Raw genomic sequence first — 20,120 nt, forward strand, 5'->3', positions numbered from 1 at the left:
TGAATGACCTCCAGTTTACAGAGGAAAAGGTGGGAGGCCAGCAGGATTGCATCAGAATAGTTAAGTCTAGAGTTAACTAAGGTATTGACGAAGGGAGGAAATATAGAAATAGTTTATTAATACAATGACTGAAATGTTTTTGGGAATGTGTTTATACTAAACATCATCATTGTAAAGAAGATTTTTATTATTTCACACTGACAAAGAACAGGTCTGGATAGTTACATATTTTGGTCGATACTGCTACAGAAATGATGGGGCTGCAGCTGCCAGAACTCTGTTCCAGAAATGGATTTATCACACTAATCTATAATCACAACATAAATACAGAAACCCTTCTTATTTCATATTTCAGGACTATTCTATCCAATTCAGGGAAGTGAAAGTATCAAAATGGTTATCTAGAAATGTCATAACATGCAGTTGTCCCTTTCTTGGTTTCGTGTATCTTCCTACTGTGTGCAAAAACTATGGTTATAGAAATGAATTACAAAAATAAATTTATTGCAGCAATTCACTATTTGCGAAAACATTCACAACATATACAAAAGGAAGAATTTCAAAAATAGAATGTTCTGTAATGTGGTTTTGTTCCTAGGAGGTACATTTTCCATTGTAATTTTGAATAATTCCTTTGTGAGTGGGAATAGGATAAATAGGAAGTCATTATCTGGAACCTGCTTTGAGGAGCAGGCTAAGAAACTAATGAAGAATGAAATTTATATTTTTCAGAAAGCCGCAGAGCTTCTAATCTGTATCTTTTCTTCCTTTAGGTCAACAGGGAGAGAACAGAGTTACTCTAGTGTTCTTTCTTGGAGGTGTGACATATGCTGAAATTGCAGCGCTTAGATTCTTATCTCAGATGGAAGAAGGAGGTACAGAATACATTATTGCGACCACAAAACTGATAAATGGAAAAAGCTGGATTAAATCTATGATGGATAAGTTAGAGCCATCTCTGTTCTGAAAAGACAATGTGATTGACAGTATTCATCGGATGAGGTTTTTTTGTTTATGGATCCCAGGTGTGTTTGGAAAATGTGAGACTGGTGTAATGTGTTTCAGCTGAGAAACTGAATTGAGCACAGCATGGGACACCAGACAAAATTGTAATGTGGTCTTGGTTGATATTCAGCTGCACTGGCTGTTCTGAGCCGTGTTTTCCGTCCTTTGGTGGAGTAGCACATGAAACCAGAACACTTGGGAATTCATTGTGCTTCAGGAATCACATGTCAACAGCCTGAAACAAGTTTCTATGTTGGCAGAATTTGATCATTTGTGCCACTGGATTTAATTTGCATACAGACATTGCACAAATCTAAGCACTTTGGTGCCCTTGAAATCTGAAGCGGTTTCTTACACGCCAGAATATGTAATGCATGTTTATGGTACATGCAAGGTAAATTTAAATAATGTACCCTGTGTTAAGTCAAGTGCTTGCTGCAACAATGTAGGAACTTAGAGCGAGGGAGGAAGTGTCAACAAATGTGCATTTATTTGAGCTTGCTTACTAAATGTTATGCTTTGAAGCTTTGTTCATACTGGTAGAGTCCATAATTGAAATTTCATTAATCTCCTGTTCTGATCTCTGTTGTCACATCTAAAAGAATCTTAAAGCTTTGTCATCCCGTGAGGGTAAAATTAAATCTCAAAACTCTGACCTTTTCAATTTTATTTGTTACGTACTGTTCTGTTTATTGCATGGTTTGCATAGTTTCAGAAAATATTGTATCGTATCTATATTCCATATTCTGTATATGTGAAATGATTTGTTAAAAATGTAGCATTTTTATTTGAATAGAATGATTGGGCTTTATACTTTTTAATTGCTGTAAATCAGTTTAGAACATTTCATCTATACTACAGAAAAGAAGAATTGTTTAGGAAGTTTAAGTCACATGTGAAATGTTCCTTTATTCAGAAAACAATTAGCAAAATGCATGCAGTGATTTCTCCCATTCAAATACTGTTTTTCTCAGTAAGGAGGAATGAACAGTAATGATTTGAGTAATATGAGTGAAGTAACTTGTATTATGGGGTGGTACATATTATGAACCAGACAAAATTCCCTCAAAATATATCGAAAAGACAGCCCAGACCATAACTATTTTTTCTTATTTTGAAGGTAAATGTAAAGCACCGTGTTCTAGATGCAATTTGATTGGTCATCTACTTGACTTTAAGCAAAACACACTTTTTACACTACAGTTAAAATAAACAAAATAAAAGTAAAAGATGGGCTTATATGTAAGTTTGCTGAAATACTTGACAAAAGAATATATTAACTACTACTAATTAACTGTTCCACTATGGTAACATCCTATAAACACACCCTTGGCAAAGGCAAATTCAGTAAAATAGATTGTATCACATGCATTTCTAACATTAGGAAAAGAACCCCAGCTTTTAGATGTAAAGGAGAGAGGAATAAGAGCTTCCACGTCCAGCTTCAAGACCCCAGCAACTGCTGCTAAAAACTAAAACTAAAACTCTTGGTTCTGCGGGAGCTTGACTTCATCCATTCAGGCTGCTTCTATTGTTCCAACTTTAAAAAAACACAAGCCTCACAAGCTGTTTACTTTATTGGCTTTGAGCATACCGCTTGTCACTTCTTCTGTCTCAACCTTTATTTTTTTTAAAAAATGGACAAAATGCCCTTTTTAAGGTCATAGTATCATCAAATGGAAGATTGAGCTTTACCAAACAATCGCTATCTCATTCCTTTATTGTGCTGCTTGAGAATAGGCTGGTTATCTGGTTACTATCATAATATTCTAAGTTCAAAAAAATTTCATAGAAACTGGCCATTTGGCCAATCAAGTGTATGGCAGCATTTTTCTCCACTTAATTTGCCGAGGCAATTTATTGCCAATGCCCAGTTGCCTGGAAGGGATTAGAAATCAACCGCAATAATTCAGTCAGTTACAAATGGTAGGATCCTTCACTTGGAGAAATGTTACTGAATCTAACTATTTTCATGTTCATTTTCTGGTGCCAGTCTGTAAATTTAAAACCAAATTAATCCAATTGCACCATCTTGAACATTCAATTCCGTCCACACCAGTGCACAATTGCAGTTAGTTGTACCATCTAGCTTTGCAGTACAGCAACCTGCTAAGGCTCCAAGAAAAGCGCCTTCCAAACCTGTGATTTCAGACACCTAGAAGGATGAGGATAGGAGATGCATTGGAACATCATCCTGATTTGGAAATATATTGTCATTCCTTCACAGTCACATGGTTAGAATCCCGGAATTTCCTTCCTCACAGGACTGTGGAAGTATCCACACCATATGGATTATAGTGATTCAAGAAAATAACATCCTTTTCTGAAGGGGATTTAGGAATGAGCAATAAATTGCTGGCACTACCAGCAATGCTTGCATCCCAAGAATTAAATTTAAAAATGTTTTTGAAAAACCTTTTATACCTCAATTTGTATATTTACCTGCTAGTCTAACCTACTAGTCCACTGGGTCTAGTCCAATCCAACAACAGTTAATTTATCTTGTATTATTTCTTCAAGGAATTGTGCATGATTTAATGCAGGCTAGTCAAATGATATACTGAAGAGTTTGGCTAAGTATAACTTGCTTTTAGAAATTTATGCTGACTGCCTTGATTAACTTTTCTTTTTCCAAATGCATGTATGCACATTTAGTTGTTTAGCAGTAATTGAATTAAACATAGCTGGCCTTTATTTATACATTTAGGGGTTTTTCTGAATACAGCTGGGTCTTACAACTAGTAGACTGATGATCACACAATAAAAGTAAAAACTAGTTCACTCTATTTTCCATTTATATTATTTTAGAAGAATTTAAATCTGAACCACTTATTTTCTCATTAATCTATAAACAATTGGTTCCTGGTAATGTGTCTCCTTTAAGTAAGTTTTTTTTTGTACTGTTTCCCTTTGAGTAATGGTTAATAGTTCCAAAATACACTACCTCTGTGAAAACTGAAAAGCACTTATTTAGTGTCTCTTATTCATTGAAGTTTGCTTCTGTCACTTATTCAGAGACCATTCCTAATTATTTTTTTGCTTTGAGCCTTTTTTTCAGCAATGCAAAATTTAAATGTGTTTATGGCATACTTCTTCTCATGACAAATTTCCGTTTAAATTGATAATAAAAATAATTATAACTTGCCTTGAAAGGGATAAGATGGGTGACAGTGAGGTAGAGTTGGGTATCAACCTACATGTAGAACTTGTGTTTTTGAATGTTATCTGTGAGGGGTAGTTGAGAAATAGAGGGAAATTGAAGTGGTATTAGTGCAGGAGGGGAGGAAGAAGCCATACCTAGTGATTCTCTGTTTGAGTGCAGAGATAGGAATGGAATTGAAACCAAATGCTGGAAATACTCTGGTTAGACAGCATCTATGGAGAAAAAAGGCAATGATCTTTCATCAGAACTGGGAAAAGTTAGAGATGTAATGGGTTTTGAGCAAGGAGCAAGTAGGACACAGATGAAGGAAGTCCTGGGATAACAATGAATGACAAGAGTTATCCTTCCTGGGCCAAAAGGAATGGAGCAAAACAACAAACTGAAAGATATAAAAGAAAAGAAAATTAAAAAGAAACAAAATCGGAATGAAAGGAATACAACAATAGAGCAGAGGAGTTCACAGTCTAAAGTTGTTGAACTCAATAGTGAGTTTAGAGGTGCTGTTACTCAGGCTTATTTTGGGCTTCACTGGAAAATGCAGCAGGCCAAGGACTGAGATCTACAAGAGACCAGGATGGAGAATTAAAATGGCAGGTTACACTTGTGAACTAAACAGAAGAGTTCTGTAACGAGGTCATCCAATGTGCTTTTGAACTCCCCAGTATAGAAGAGACCATGTTGTGAGAATTGGATACAGTATACTAAATTGAAAGAAATACATTTAAAGCTACTTCACCTGGAAGATGTGTTGGGGTTAAAACTAAATAGAAAGGAAGCAAAAATACGTGGTGATACATCTCCTGCGTTTGCATGGGAAGATGATTAGTTTCTGGAGAAGATTGACGAAGGTTGCCTTGTTGGAGCAGAGCAGAAGGCGTACATTCACTTAACCTACTTACATCCATTTGCAAATACTATGTCGTCTTCACCAATTGCTTTCCAACCTATCTTTGTTTCATCCTTGTATCCAGTCATTAATAAAAATTGTAAATAGCTGAGGCCTCAACGTTCATCCTCGTGGCACACCACTCGTCATGCCCTGCCAGCCTAAAAATGACCTTTTGGCACATCTGCTTCCAATTAACCAAGCAATCCTCTCTCTATGCTGATATGTTGCCACTTTCATCTGTTAGTTTTACTTTGTTGTAATTTTTGTGGCATTTTGTCAAATGCTTTCTGAAAATCTCAGTACAGTACAGTGCTTGTTGCTTCCTTCAAGAACGCCAATAATTTGGTCAAACATTATTTCTCTTGCACAAAATCATTTTGTCTTTACCTGATTTCTACTGAGATTTTCTAAGTGCCTTGCTATAACCTTAATAAATTCACACATTTTCCTTATGTTACGCTAATCGGTCTGTAGTTTCTTCTCTTGAACTTTCCAGAACTTAGGGAATTTTGGAAAATTAAAACCAATGCATCTAATATGTCAGCAGTTACCTTTTTTAATACCCTAGGACAAAGTGCATCAGTTGGTTGCTTTTGACCGGCAGTCTTGATGGGCCAAAGAGATTTACAACATAGAGGAAGACTTTTATGATCTGTGGCTTTGTCACATTTTTAGTTCTAATGCTTCCCTCAGTACCCTTTCTCTGGTTGTTGAAAATTTAATTGAAATAATTTATTTTCCACATCAGTGTTCCTAAAATATCTTTTTCTACCAGCTGAGGATCCACCCCGCCCCACCTTAGTTGACATTGTCTGTTTCCCTGCCTGCATTTCTGCTCCTGTCTCTTTTCTCCCCCAGTAGTCTTCACCTGCCACCAAGCCACCCCCGATTTCCACTAGCTCCATCATAATGCCAGTACCAAACACATCTCCTAGTCCCTATCCTGCCTGAAGGGATATCTGTGACACCCTGAGCAACTCCCCAATCTCTGCCAACACTCTTTCTGTTGTGGTGCCTGCCCTTTTAACCTTCTCTCCCTTTTATGGTCCAGACTGAAAGAAATGTATTTTTCTACATTCATCCCATTGAGCATGGGAAAGCTTTAGAAAAGGGGCTGGTGTAGAGAATGAACAAAAATAACCAAGGAATATGTGAAACGTGGGCTTGATTTGGATCATTTCACCGGTTCAGTGATTATTCCTGTGGCTTTCCCTAAGCTGGACATTTCTGTAAGAGGCGGTGTCCCACCGTCTTGAAGGAGACTTTTTCAGGCTATATAATGCAGCACAAACTTGTTGTTTAGGAAAAACAAGAGAGCAGTAAACCTCGAGTGGACTTTGTATCCAGAGGAGCAATTACCGCTAATAGCTTTCTTGATCAGCTCGTTAATGGCCTGTTTCCGTCTGGAGACAGCAGTGGAGCAGGTAATGATTTGATAGCGGGAAATCTTGATTGGATTAAAAGCCCATTTGCTCCTGCTTGGCAAGGGATAATGTGCCTGTTGCTGGAGCAGTTTAAGGCCGGATTGATGGAGTAGCCTCACCCTGTGATCACTTGTTTTTCAGGGTTTGTTCTGCGTGTGGTTCTTTACAAACTCGTCATCGATAAGGAAGGATTCACTTCACTTGTTCCATGAACAGAAAAAGTCAGTGGTTTTAAGTTAATGTATTTGAATAAACAAGTACTTTCTTATTAACTGAAACATAACCGGAAACAGTCAGGGCTGTGAACTCGGCTACCCAGTGTAAACCGATTCCCAGAAAAGGGGGCAATATCATTTATAATTCGAGATAACTGTGCAATATGCAATCCATTTCCTGCCAGAAGTAGCTTGTCTGGTGCCTGTTATATTCTGCGCAGGTTTGACCTTGCAGCTAGTAGACAGGAGTAAGTACTGTTTCTGGGATTGCGGGACTTTTAGATTCTTAACGCACCTTTCAGAGGGATTGTTGAATTTAATGATTGGGAAGGGCTGTGCACTTTCACACGTTTTTGATCATTACGAATCTTGGGTTTCTTCACACAAATCTTCGTGTGATGTTTACGTTAGAGGGGCTTGTTGCTAAATGAACGCTCCCAGTTCTGTGACATTCTGGAGTCGTTTAAACACAATATGAATTCTCTCTCTTTCCCTACGTGAGGGGGCTGTTTTCTCTCCCCTCACTATTTGTGAAGAACGGGAGCTTGTTCCACGCAATCAGTTCAGGCGGCTCCCTAGCCACACCTATTCCAGAGCTTTGTACAAACAACGCAGAGTGAGTAAGGTCAGCTGCTGTACATTGCTGGACGCGTTCTCCAGCTTTCCTGCCGGAGCCACATCTTTCTAAGTGCAGAGTTGGAGGTTTACCTGTTGGGAGAAACATTTCCTCAAAGTAGGCGCTGAAAGAGGTAGGCTTTTCTTCCAACTACACCCAGGGATTATCTGTCCTGATGTTAGAAACTCGGTGAAAGGGGCAGCTGGATACAATGAGCAGATTTCTCTCTTTAGTTGGGTGGAACTGAAATGTTTTTAACCTGGCTGTGTTTACAATACAGTCCAGCACTTTACAAAAGTTTCCTCAGCTCGAAGCGAGGACACTGTGGAATTCTGTCAAATAGTCTGAATTGACCTTTTGTAAATGAAATTTTTTAAAAAGCGAAATAACTGCGGGATACTGTAAATCCAAACAAAAACAAATTGCTGGGGAGGGGGTGGAACTCAGGTCTGGCAACATCTGTGGAGAGAAATCAGAGTCCCCGTTTCGGGTCCTGTGACCCTTGCTCAGAACGGGTACATTGTCGCAATCACCCTTGTGTCTGGTACATTCTCAAGATAAACTTCTAAATATCAGCGAGTATATGAAGCACTCAATCACAACCTTTATTATATTTAATGTCAGGGTTGTGTGGGGGAATGGTGTTCAGTTTAACATCCTGACAACCTTCCTGCTGAAACGGATTCAGTTCCGGAACAGCCTGTCAACCGAGGGGCGCCTAAACTTGTCGAAATCCTCATCCTACGCATTGTTGGCAAGTGATCTGTCAACTTGCTCACAGAGGAAGGGAAACCATTTCTTGCTCAAAGCTATTTGCTAGTTTTAGTGCAGTTTTATTTCGTGAAACTTTTCAAGCAATAGCACTGATTACACGATTGACAGGACACAAAGTGAAACGTATCTTGTTTAATGGTTTTCATTTTCATTTTCATTTTTATTTTCTGTATTTGCCTCGCTCGTGTTCATGTCGAGGACACAATGATCAGTTGGTATGGCTGCTGCTGGTCTGGTTCATCCAGCAAAAGGACCCCTGTCTCTCCACACTTCCTGCTGTTTGAGCCAGTTCTCGGCCCTATTTTGGACAGAGTTCAGGACTCGGCTCTGTTTGAAGACCAATTACTGGAATGTGAAGGAAGCTTTTGCAACATTAAGCCTTTGTTACAGTGACAGTTGATGTGTCCCGGTGAAAAACATGAAGCTAGTTCAGTGCATCACCTTCTCGGATATTGCAAACCGGTTTGAATGTAACGGGTGAGACCTTCTCTGGGTCTCACATGTTTATTACAGTTTACAAGGTGGTCACTGCTGCGTGACACTCTGCAGTGGTGGAACCTGACTTTACATATTGTCCCAGTTATGACTAAAGGTACTTCTTATCTGTTTGTTCTTTGCTTCCGTGCAGACAGGCCCTCCCGATTAAAACTCTGTTAACCGCGCCTCGTTTTCAACAATTAACCCCGACTTCCCTCAAGCTCCAAGCTCTGCCATGGCCGGGAGGGTAGCCGCGGTGGAGCCGTTCGCTGTCCATTATCTGCGAGTGCTGAAAGAACTCCTGGCCTTCGTTCTCTTCAGTTACACGGTCTTATTGGGAGCTTTGGTTATAGCTGGCTGGACAACTTACTTCCTGATAGTGAAGTGACCTGCTTCTGATCTCTACCCCAGAGCAATGCTTCGAATAAGATATATGCAACAGTTTTAAACAATGAGAAACTCCGCTTAAATGCTCAAAAAATAGACGATTTTTGCACTACCCCGTAAATCATATGAGAAGGTAATATAATCAGGTAGAAGTAATATCCTTATGTAATCCTGCTGTTTGTTATATTGAAATTGATCTTCATTATGTTGTATGTAGACGCGATATTTGCAGGAACTATACCAAACTAAATAAAAAGGAGAAAATCAAACAGACAGGCGGCAATTTAATGTGTCTTTGGGACAAAGAATGATGTCTGGTTGTACCTATTCACATATTTTATAACATAAACCTCTGGTTTAAGTGTTCGAACCGGCACACTATTTACTCTGGTGTGTGAGCTTTGTTAATGACAGAACTAGCCAAAAGAAGTAAAAACGGTCGAGTGAAATGTATAAAACGAGGTCAAACGCAAGGAGTTTGTGTAAAGAAAAGTATAAAATGGCAAATCCAGAAAAAGATTAATGCAAAATTAAGTCAGCAGGAAGCTGACAATTTTGAATAAATTCAAGTTTACGTTAAAAACGTCTCGATGCAATGTCTTCATTGTATTCATATTTGTATTACGCTCTCGTTAAACTCTACAAATCATTCACCCCCCCGCCCCCATCGCTGCCCCATCGCTGATTCACACTGCCTATATTCTGGGATGATTTGTTTAAATATTACACCTTTTTGAGGATCGAGTTTATCTATTTTCAAACCAGACTTCCTGACCCGCTTCCTGAATAACAACCTACCGAATAGAGTGGGCTCCAATTCAGTTTAACGAAAATTAAGGGAGTTGTGATATCCTGAGTTAAGTATGGAATAGAAAAATAAGCAACGGCCCTTTTTACTCTTGAAAGATGATGTCTGTAATACCCTATGCACGGCGCTTTCTGGTTTTGTGATATGATCCCCGTTTTCCTGTGGAGATTTTAATAATCTTTCTCTGCCCACTTACTGTGCAGATACTCTGCAGTGATTAGTAGATCTTATTGAACAGAACGCTGGTAAGTTCCCTAACTACACGTTCCACAAAGTGGGACAGGAAATTCTTTGGAAAGTTGTATACTTCTCCAGCTTCGCAGGGAGAGCCGCTGCGTTGAGACTGAAGGCAATGAGACTGGTCTAGGCCACAGCAGGTGTCACTGAGCTATCCCCTGTAGTCATTTGTGTGTGCCTCATGTTCGCACTGTTTGCGGGTGTTCTGTTGTTAACTAAAGTGTGAGCTGGGATGTTTACACAGCACTAGTATCAGCATCGACTAGATCACATCTAAAAGTTGCAAGCTGTCGCCGAATGCTCTGGCCTCGGGTGTTCGCATGTATTCCTACTCTTTTGTTGTATTTTATTTCTTCCTCTCCAGGCGCATGTCTTAAAAACAGCTTCTCTACGCTGTGGACTGGAGTTAGGTGGTGAGTCTAGAGGAGGCTGGTTGCTTGCCAGGGGTCCAGTCAGACTTTTGGAGCAAAATTTCTCCTGATTCAACTTTTCGGGATGGCGATTTTTCCAGCGCTTCCGTTAGACCTACATGCTGATTCCTACCTCTCTGCAATGGGCTTTCTATAAGAAGGAATCAAAACATTTCCCCACGGAGGGACAGCAGGGTAAAAGTGACCTAGCTATTTATTCATTTTTCAGAGCGTAAAGAATGAATAGTCCAGACCACAACAGCTATGTTATTAATGCGACCTATCAAACCAATCTACAAAGGCCAGTTTCATTTGCACAAATTTCATACTTGATCGTTTAATTTGTTTGACATTTTTGAGATTTGGAAGAGGCTGTTCTTAGTGTAGGAGACTAGATCAATCTTAAGGCAGAACACGAAAACGAATACAATTGATCGTGTGCAGTTTAGCTTTGGTTCAATGACATGCTGTGGTTTACAGCCAATGGAACCACACGCTTGGACAAAGCTAATGCTCCGTGGTAGCCAGGCTCCGTGCAATATTCAAGTGAAATGAATGGTTTGTAACTTTGTCAGCGAGACTCGGCGAATGCACCTTTCCTACTTGCAAGGAGAGGAAGGATGTTCTCTCAGTTGCTGGTTAGCTATTAAACTATTTAAAATGAGTTGTTAATGATCTGAGAGGCTTTTTCGATTCTAAAGTGATACAAATTTAAGTTATCGCTTGATGTTAGGGGTGATGCCCACTCGTAGGTTGGCTGGAATGTGAAATTAGGTGATGCCTAAAGAGCTTTATTCAGGGAGAGTGGCAATTTGGATCCATATCTGATGCATTTATATTTATTAACAAAAGCAACTGCTGAAAAGCGCTTGCGTTTGAGTAACTTCAAACTGCTTTGCTTCTATTCTAGGATAATCTGGAAATGTATTTGTGTGTGTCATTTAAGGCAATTTGGTGGCAGCATGAGCGGGAATATTTAGGACAGTGAACATGGTCAATTTTTTTTCTCAGTAGACTGATACTTCCGGTTTTTGTAGGCGAGTGCCACGTAGCCTAGTGCCCACTTAATTGATGCTGCAGAACAAGATTGGCGTTGATTTGAAATCATGCCTTGCTCTTTGCTGTTCTCTTCTCTACTTTGCTGCCTGGGTTTGCAACTAACCAGATGAACTACTGACAAAACGTTTCCAATTTTGTACTTTTTACATGTTCCTATTTGATTTTTGGCCCGTTGGACCTCCTTCCCACCCTCCAAATAATTAAATTACCTTATACTGAATTGCATCAATTGATTCTTGTATAGCTGCTGCAGTAATCAGTTTGGAAATTCAGTTGAAGATGCATTATCTGCGATGTTATCTGAAACAATTTCTGCTATACTCCAGTGGATAATAAAAGAGAACTTGAATTTGCTGAAAAGAGAGACATGCTGCTAAGGCTTTTCTTCTTGCAATCATTAGAATAAATGCAAGAGTGCCAAATTGCAACTGATCACAACTATTTGTATTGGGAGAAAAGGGTGCTTATTCACTGAGACATTGCCATGTAGAAAGCAAGGGGGAACTATAGGCTCCTTAATCTACAGGAAAGTTTTAAAAAAAGGATACAAGACTTGAAAATATCCATTATGCTTGGAATCCACGTTTACGAATGAAAGTTGCTTTTGCAATACATTGTAGGAATGTGTGAGATTTATTGCACTTTGGTAGAAAGAATAGAGGCGTGGACCATTTTATAAATGGGAAACGGTTTGGAAATCTGAAGCACAAAGGGACTTAGAGAATCCTAAACTGGGACTCCTTGTAGTTAACATACAGGTTCAGTTAACGGTTAGGAAGGCAAAAGCAATGTTTTGATGCAATTTGTTTTGAGAGGGCTAGAATAAAAGAGCAGGGATGAACAGTTGAGCCTGCATAAGGCTTTGGTCAGATCACACTTAGAAGATTGTGAGCAGTTTTCGGTTCCACGTCTAAGGAAGGACGTGCTGGCCATGGAGAGGGTCCAGAGGAAGTTTTTTTAAATGGTCCTGGGGATGAAGGGCTTATCATATGAGGAGTGGTTGAGGACTCTGGAGTTTAGAAGGTTGAGGGGTGATCTGATTGAAACTTACAGAATACTGAGAGATCTGGATAAGGTGGATCTGGAGAAGATGTTTCCACAAGTAGGAGAGACTAGGACCTGAGGGCACAGCTTCAGAGTGCAGGGATGATCCTTTAGAACTGAGAGGAGGTGGAATTTCTTCAGCCACAGGGTGGTGAATCTGTGGAACTCATAGTCTCCCCAGCCCTCTGTAACAAAGTCATTGAATGTATTTAAGACAGAGTTAGATAGTTTATTGATTAGTTAGGAGATCAAAAGTTAAATGGAGAAAGCAGGAGAATGAGGTTGAGAAACATATCAACAATGACCAAATGGTCGTTGAATGGCCTAATTTTGTTTCTATCTATTATGGTCTTATTACTGAGTGATGTTATGAGATCAACTGATGATTTTAAATTTGGTGCATTTGAACAATTGGTTAAATAAGCTATTTCATGTCGTTACTGTACATGGCCATGTATCTGATATTTTCTACCAACAGGATGCTGCTGTCAATCCAAGAAGACATCCAGCCTAGCCTGCATTTCAGCAATATCATGTATGGCAAGTTATGTAGGCCATATACCCCTGTGATTGGGTAACTGATTCAAACAGCATGTACCTCTGATTGTTTATACAGACAGAGCACAGACTACATATTCAGACCTTGCATCTTATTTTAAATTGCCTAGGATCCTGGAGAATCCATTACTGTTTAAGTTTTCTCCACTGCAATGCATCAGCTGATTTCAGTTGACACCAACCTATCAACACCCTTTTTGCCTGTTGCATAAATTGGTGTGAATGTTTAAAATTTGGCATTGTTGCATTTGTTTTGATGAGTGCAAGCCAAAACATTTTGGTAACATTCTTTTCTTTTCAGCAAGACTACAACAATCAGCTTTTGACAGGATTCTTGAGCCAAACAATAATAATGGAGTCATCAACATCTATTATGCATAAGTGAGGTTTTTAGTAATACATTTACAGTAAATAGCAACTCAGCATAAAAACTGACTGTACCTCTTAAATGCTGACAAATGATTACCAATTTGACCTCTGAATGTCAAAACAAAGTATTATCTGTTTGTCTTTGTTCTTAATAATTTAGATTGCTCTGCTCTGTGTAAAGTGTTTTTAGCTGTAAAGTAATGAACTGAAGTGGAAACTTCATCAATAAATATTATCAAAAAGCAATGTGCATTTATGTTGGGGCCTTAATGTAGAAAAATTATCAACACTTTACACAGGGGAAATTCCTTCTCCCTATAAACAAACACAAAGCAATCATTCATACCTTGCCACCATCTTTTGAAATTTGGGTTTCCCAACTGATAATGGTGGAGTTTCTACCAGCAGCATGAACAAAAATATCTTTGAATAGAAAATGTGAGTGTTTCACTTGTGTGTTGTTAATGAATAATGGAAGAATATCGATCGGAGATTTGAAAATATACATAAAGTAAACATGGAGTATGGGACGCTGCATGGAAGAAGATAGGAGAAAAATTCCAATTCTCTCACTAGCTGCCAACTCTAATTCTAGCTGCCTATTCACTGGTTTGCAGCTCTAACAACTGCATCTTTTGTTGAAATACACAGTGATATATGAAATGGAATGTTACATCTCTGTTTTCATTGCATTGGTCTTCAATAGATTGTGTCAAACCTCAACCATCTCCCTGGCACATTAGCCACTTGTACACCCTCAAATCTGAGTGAAGCATGTTGACTACCTGCTTAGCAAATGTAATTAATCCCCTCAAATAGTATTGCTTTAGTACTGCTGCAGTGAAATTCATCTCCTATTCAAGGATCATTCTGGGACATGTACATGGGTGGAATCCTGTTTTACTGAGACTAAATGTGGAAGCAGGTGTAAAAGCAGAAGGGACTTTGAGATGTCTGGGGTTTTTGTCTGCTCATTACCTCTTCATGCATGGGTGAAACACCAAGTTTTATGGGCAGGAAGTTCTGAAGCCCACAATGCTTTCAGGCTATCACATGTAAAAAGTACCTGGACACCACTTCACTATGTTGCCAATAATATCATTCACCCTCTGCTCACTACCTCTGTCTACCAATGGGGAGAGGTCAGAGGCTGGGCAGAAAATGGTGCCACACTCCAGAGATGAGTCCCTTGAGGTTTTCCTGAAAGATTTCCATGAGAAAAGGGAAGTTTCTTTCCTATTGTTGGCAATGATACCATCCTGACTAATGAAGAGGTGGCTGCAGAGTTTAGCTCAAGAGAACCCGGTGCTACTGTTGCAAGAGGCTGAATGATCTGCAGTGCTCTGCCAAGGTATGTATCACTGTCCATTCAATGCTTCATGCTCCCGTGAGTTAACATTCTAAAGTTACCATGGCAGATGACTGTCACACAGGAGGTTGGGTTTTGGGCATTTTCATTAGAGACCCTGTGTGCAATCAATGTCTGTTACTTCATTGCAGTTACCACTGTAACACTGCCAACACCACAGTGTCTCTTACGCATCTGCCAGGGTTCACACTTAAAAGGAGCTACAACAGGAGTAGCCCGCTCCCATCAGGTTGCTGACCTTGCATCACAACTAGAAGAGCCTACAAACCTGATAGCTTTTCACAAAAGGCTTACTTAGGGCAAAAGATGGCCTTTGGAATTCATCCCCACCTGCCTACACCAGCCAGGGTGGCTGCCATGCTTTGGGAGGCTTGTTGGCCCAGTCAGGTTACACTGCTAACACCAAGTGCCCAGGGGATCCACTCCACAACTTGAAGCTGGTCTTTACAATAAGCTGTTTCATTTGACACTCCTTCATTCTTTCTTTCCGCCACCATATCTCCTCTCCATCACCGCCCCTACCCACGCTTACCACCCCCATGTCTGTTATCTCTGAGACTATGACAGACTCCCCTGTCTGCAAAAAATCTAACTTTTCCTTGAATAAGTTCAATGACTCAGCCTTCACTGTCTGTGGAATTTTCTTCCCTACTAGACAAAAGACCATCCGATATCAAGGTCCTCATCTTGGTCACAAAACAAAAGACCTCTTATTTTTAAAGTTTTAGTTCTAGTATGTCCAAAAAGAGATATCCTCCTGGAATCCACCCCAACAAGTGCCCTTAGAATCTCATGTCCCAATAAGGTCAACTAAACTTCAATAAGTACAGGCCCAGAATATTCAACTTCTCAAAGTCTTCCATCCCAGATACTATTCCTTCCCCACCCCACATAAATATATTTGCTCTGATTATTCCCCTTTTATAAATCCACACCTTTTATTTTGCTATCATGCTTAACTATTGTTCCATATAAAAATGCCCTCTTCAATTCCTTGAATACATCAGCACACTCCACTTTGTATAAACACCTGTCCTATTCAAATCAACTCCGCTTTAGTTTCATCTGGCTAAAGTCATCCGAGATATTCTGTGTGACTGCTACTGACCTGTATCATCACCCCTTCAACTCTGCATGACTTTGAAATCTTCATCTCTCCTCCAAGATCTACCTCGATAACACTGCTGCTGTTTAAACCTAGGTTCCTCCTTCATTGATTCCAGTGTCATTAATATACAATTTCTAATATCTTCTGCTTCCATGCCCAATGAATTAGCATTCCTTAAGGTTTCATCCTTTGTTCCTCTTTATTACTTTTTAAAATTCTGCATCTCAGGGAGATATTCCAAACAGACTTAGTTTTGATATACATGCCAATGCCTGACAATTCATAACTTACATGCGTTTTTCAGCCTGTTTAATGCAAAATATGTGATGAGGCAGATCATACTTTAGTTCAAGATCAGCAGTGCTGAATCCATGCTGTTATGTTCCCATCAGAATCTATTCAACTTAGTCACCAATTTCATCTCCTTTCCCACCAGCGAAACTGGGTTCAAACAAGTGGTGAAAAATCTTGGCTCATCCTGAGCTTAACTTCAAATTTCATACTAAAGAATACTAACCCCCAACTCCTGAACATTTCTGGTTTAAATTCCTATTTAAACTCTACATTCTTTAAAAATATAATCATGACCTTAATTGTTCAGGTTTGGTTTCGGCAATACTCTCCTCATGGAGTCCCGAAGTCTACACTACATGAATTTTAATTGATCTATGAGTTTTGCAACTTATATATTATCCGACAAAGATTGAGGCTTCTCCCAACCCCCAGTGACAATAACTTCAAAATACATATCTTTGCTTTCTAATCACCCAATTACCAGCTCCCAGCTGATGTTGCATTATCTTCTACACCAATGTGAAATTACACCCTCTGCTCCCCTATCTCTACAGGTTACAGCAGATAATGTTTCACTATCTATATTAGTCTCCTCAAACACCACTCTCCTGCGTGCAGGCATTCTCTTTCAACTTCTCAATGTTTTCAAAATCCCTTCAGTTAATTTCTTCAATTTTGCCTTTGTTCTTTTCATCCAGTTTGTCTGTGGTTAAATGTCTTTCAATTATTTTGTAAAGCATCTTGCGATTCTTCATGATGTGAATATGATTCCAAACTGGTGCTATTCCCTCTAGGTACCTTTGCACCTAACAAGGCACTATAACTGGTGACTTGTAAACTTTTCACTGTACTCATGTGAGTACATGTGACAAAGCTAATTCTAATTCCAATAATGCATTTTGAAACTCTGTATTCTGTTTCAGAACTTTTTTATAGATTTTATGAATTCTTCCTTTGTCCCATCCTGATCTGTGCTGCTTCGGTTTAAGCGGACTCTGTAGGAATTTCTAGGGCTGCAAGCATCTGATGCCAGCCAGGATACAAACTCATCTAGTTATCTTTCTGTCCCATGGACTAGTCGATCACCGGAAGAACTGTAAAATTAACTGTGGATGAAAGTCAGCCAAAAGTGAGATTCTAATCTTTTTTGTAGTGCAATACTAATACATTAACATTAGGCATCTGACAAAGATTGCTTTCACAAGCTCTCTTAGATTCAAATATTGCATTCAAAATGATATCCAAGACCATGAACAAAAACAGAAGTTGTTGTGAATAAAAAATCAGAGTTAACGCTTTGAGTCCAGTGACCCTTCCTCAGAACTGTTCTGATGCTGCCAGACCTGCTGAGCTTTTCCAATAACTTCTGTTTTTGTTTCTGATTTACAGCATCCGCAGTTCTTTTGTTTTTGTTTTCCAAAACAATGAATTTCACCAAAATATCTTCACACTGAGTTGTGGTGGAGAATCAATTAACATTGAGATTGAAAACCACTACAGTACTTGTCTCGAGGAAAAGTTAGGAAAACGTTAAAGAACAAAAAAAGGAATATTTGATCATATCAGAATTATGTGATCCTCCTCCCAGGTTTAAGTGAAGAGTATTCATTTCCTCAAGATAACATAGGTATTGTATACCTGTCTCTAAAATTAATGAGCATAGATCTTTACAGATGTCACTATTGTAACTCAATTGTAGAAATATACCTCGAAAGTAGCTAATCACAACAATTTTCTCTCTCTCCTTGCACAACAAGGTCTGGATAAGGTCAATGGGGAGAAAAATGGCAGCCCTTATAGCAAGGAAAAACCCAGGAGAAAGAAAAGATTGTTCAGGGTTAAAGTCAAATTTGACTGGCTGCATTATACTGCAGCTGCTATTCCCTGAGTCATTTGACTGGCATCTGATGCAATTTAGTGGTAATGCATTATCATGAAACTAGCATTCAATAGTACTGTATTTTCACAACAATAGCAGTTAACTGACAGAGATTACCTTTATGTTCCAATAAATAACCATCTTTTGTTTGTATTTGCACTGTATCTCCGTTTTCTATTTTAACCTCAACCTAGCCCTGCCCTAATTAGTGACACTGCTGCCCAATAGTGTTAGCCCCACCAAGGCACTGTTCATTAAAATTTGTTTGTACATCAGTGAGAGGAAAATTAAAATAAATTATCTATTTATCATGGTGGTTTCCTTTTTTTTAAAAAAAAAATCACTGTCACAATAAAGACCTGAGAAACTGCATCCTGTGTTATTTCAGATTGTTGGAAAGAAAAAAATACTTGAATAGTTGTGGCCACCTCCTGAGAAATAATGATGTAATTAACAACAAGAAAGTTCTAGTTGTAAGAAGTGGTCAGGAAAAGTCTGGATAAATTTGTAAAGTTTTTGGTAAAAAGATATTGCAGTTAAGATTTCTGTTAGGGAGAATCGGAATAGATCCTAAATACAACCTGTACATTTATTACATCTTAAAATGGCAGTGTGCTGTGAGGAGTTCCTTGGAGTTTTTTTTCATTGCTTATAGATTTCAAAACAAAATACAAGCTTAGAAGTTATGGAGATCATATTCCATTGCTAGAAATGGACATCTGCCTGCCTGCCCCAGATGGCATTCTGCCAGCCCATTTTCCAAAGTTTCTGTTACAATAGGAGGAAGGTATGGACAGAAGATACTGCTTCCCCTCTCCACCACTTCTGTCCCCACACATATTAGAACTCAGTGAAATAAGTTTGAGGTAGAAAAAGTCCAGTCCAAATTCCCTTTGTTCCAGTTCACAAGATTGGTGCACAACACGAGCCAGGATTTCTAGGGCCTGGCCTTCATATCTGAAGCAAAACTTGTTTGTAATTAAGCACTGTGTGAATTTAGCCTAGCTAGGCACCTATGTTGCAAAACATACCCAAGATACATAGATGTCATCACATTCTTGTGTAGCATTAAATTTGAACACACCTAGGGCCCAATGATCATGAAGCAGGATTCTTTATTCCTTTGACTTCAGATCAATACAAACAGGAACAGAAACTTAGGCTTAAAAAAAATTTATGTGCACCTTTTATATGGAAGAATTGTTTCAGTTACATTGTACTGAGGTATTTCTGCTGTAACGCGTGATTCATTAACGCAAATTGGCTGTAATGCGATTGATAAATAGTGGACGCTGTTTCGATAGCGCGCTGTTTCGATAACGCAAAGTTTCTGCGGTGCAGGTACAGTGATTTTCTATAGTGATTTCCCTATATAGCAATTTTCCACAGCAATTTTCTATAGACCAATTTTGTACAATGCGAGGTCACACAAGAAGACAACAACCGCATTATAGGAGAAATACCTGTACTTTTTCTGTCTGCCCTCCTATCCCATCAGCCTTCTCTCCACTATGGTCCTGATAACAAGGACCTTGATTTCTGACTGTTCTCATACTCCAGATTTATATTCAGTCTCTGTGTGATATACCCTATTTTATGATGGTTTTCTATGTAAATTCTAAATTTTAAAAATCAGTTCTTTAACAACGATGTGTAAATTCAAACAAGTCTGTTCACGCCTTGCACATCAAAGGCTCAATCTTGAGTTGCCAGAATTTACTCAAGTGCTTTCAGCTAACACTCTATTGATATCAATTATCACCAAAGAGAAGACTTCACAGGTTACAGAGGAAGTTAAAAATATGAAGAAAGCATCTCTTTTAAAAATCAAATAATTAAAGCAACAATGATCAACTTATGTATGTAATTTTCCTGTCTTTCTAATTAGTCTTTTCATAAAATCTTGTGTACATTCACTCATTCACGTCATGGGTTGGAAAGCCATAATTCGATTTTCCTCCACTTCATTGTTAAACCCTCTTTTTTTAATTTTTAAAGTATAGATGCAAAATTAGTTAAGTATACTTGAGCCCAA

The 20,120-nt window shown here is 38.9% G+C and overlaps 1 protein-coding gene across 3 annotated transcripts in view; it reads left to right on the forward strand.

Annotated features, from left to right (window-relative positions):
- Window positions 1–9,533, forward strand: part of vps33a (VPS33A core subunit of CORVET and HOPS complexes) — a 35,815-nt gene extending 26,282 nt beyond the window's left edge. Inside the window, exons 13-15 of one of the 3 annotated variants that reach the window (XM_048611472.1) lie at window positions 774–6,481; window positions 6,623–6,702; window positions 8,715–9,533. In XM_048611472.1, coding sequence (XP_048467429.1) covers window positions 774–967 — 194 coding nt within the window. In that variant the 3' untranslated portion in view covers window positions 968–6,481; window positions 6,623–6,702; window positions 8,715–9,533. Of the gene's footprint in view, window positions 1–773; window positions 6,703–8,714 lie in introns of all 3 variants that reach the window. The other 2 variants (XM_020530862.2, XM_048611473.1) reach the window with 2 other exon arrangements.
- Window positions 9,534–20,120: the final 10,587 nt, after the last annotated feature.

The sequence above is a fragment of the Rhincodon typus genome, chromosome 24, assembly GCF_021869965.1.
Source record: "Rhincodon typus isolate 14 chromosome 24, sRhiTyp1.1, whole genome shotgun sequence".
In the NCBI taxonomy this organism is placed as follows: domain Eukaryota; kingdom Metazoa; phylum Chordata; class Chondrichthyes; order Orectolobiformes; family Rhincodontidae; genus Rhincodon; species Rhincodon typus.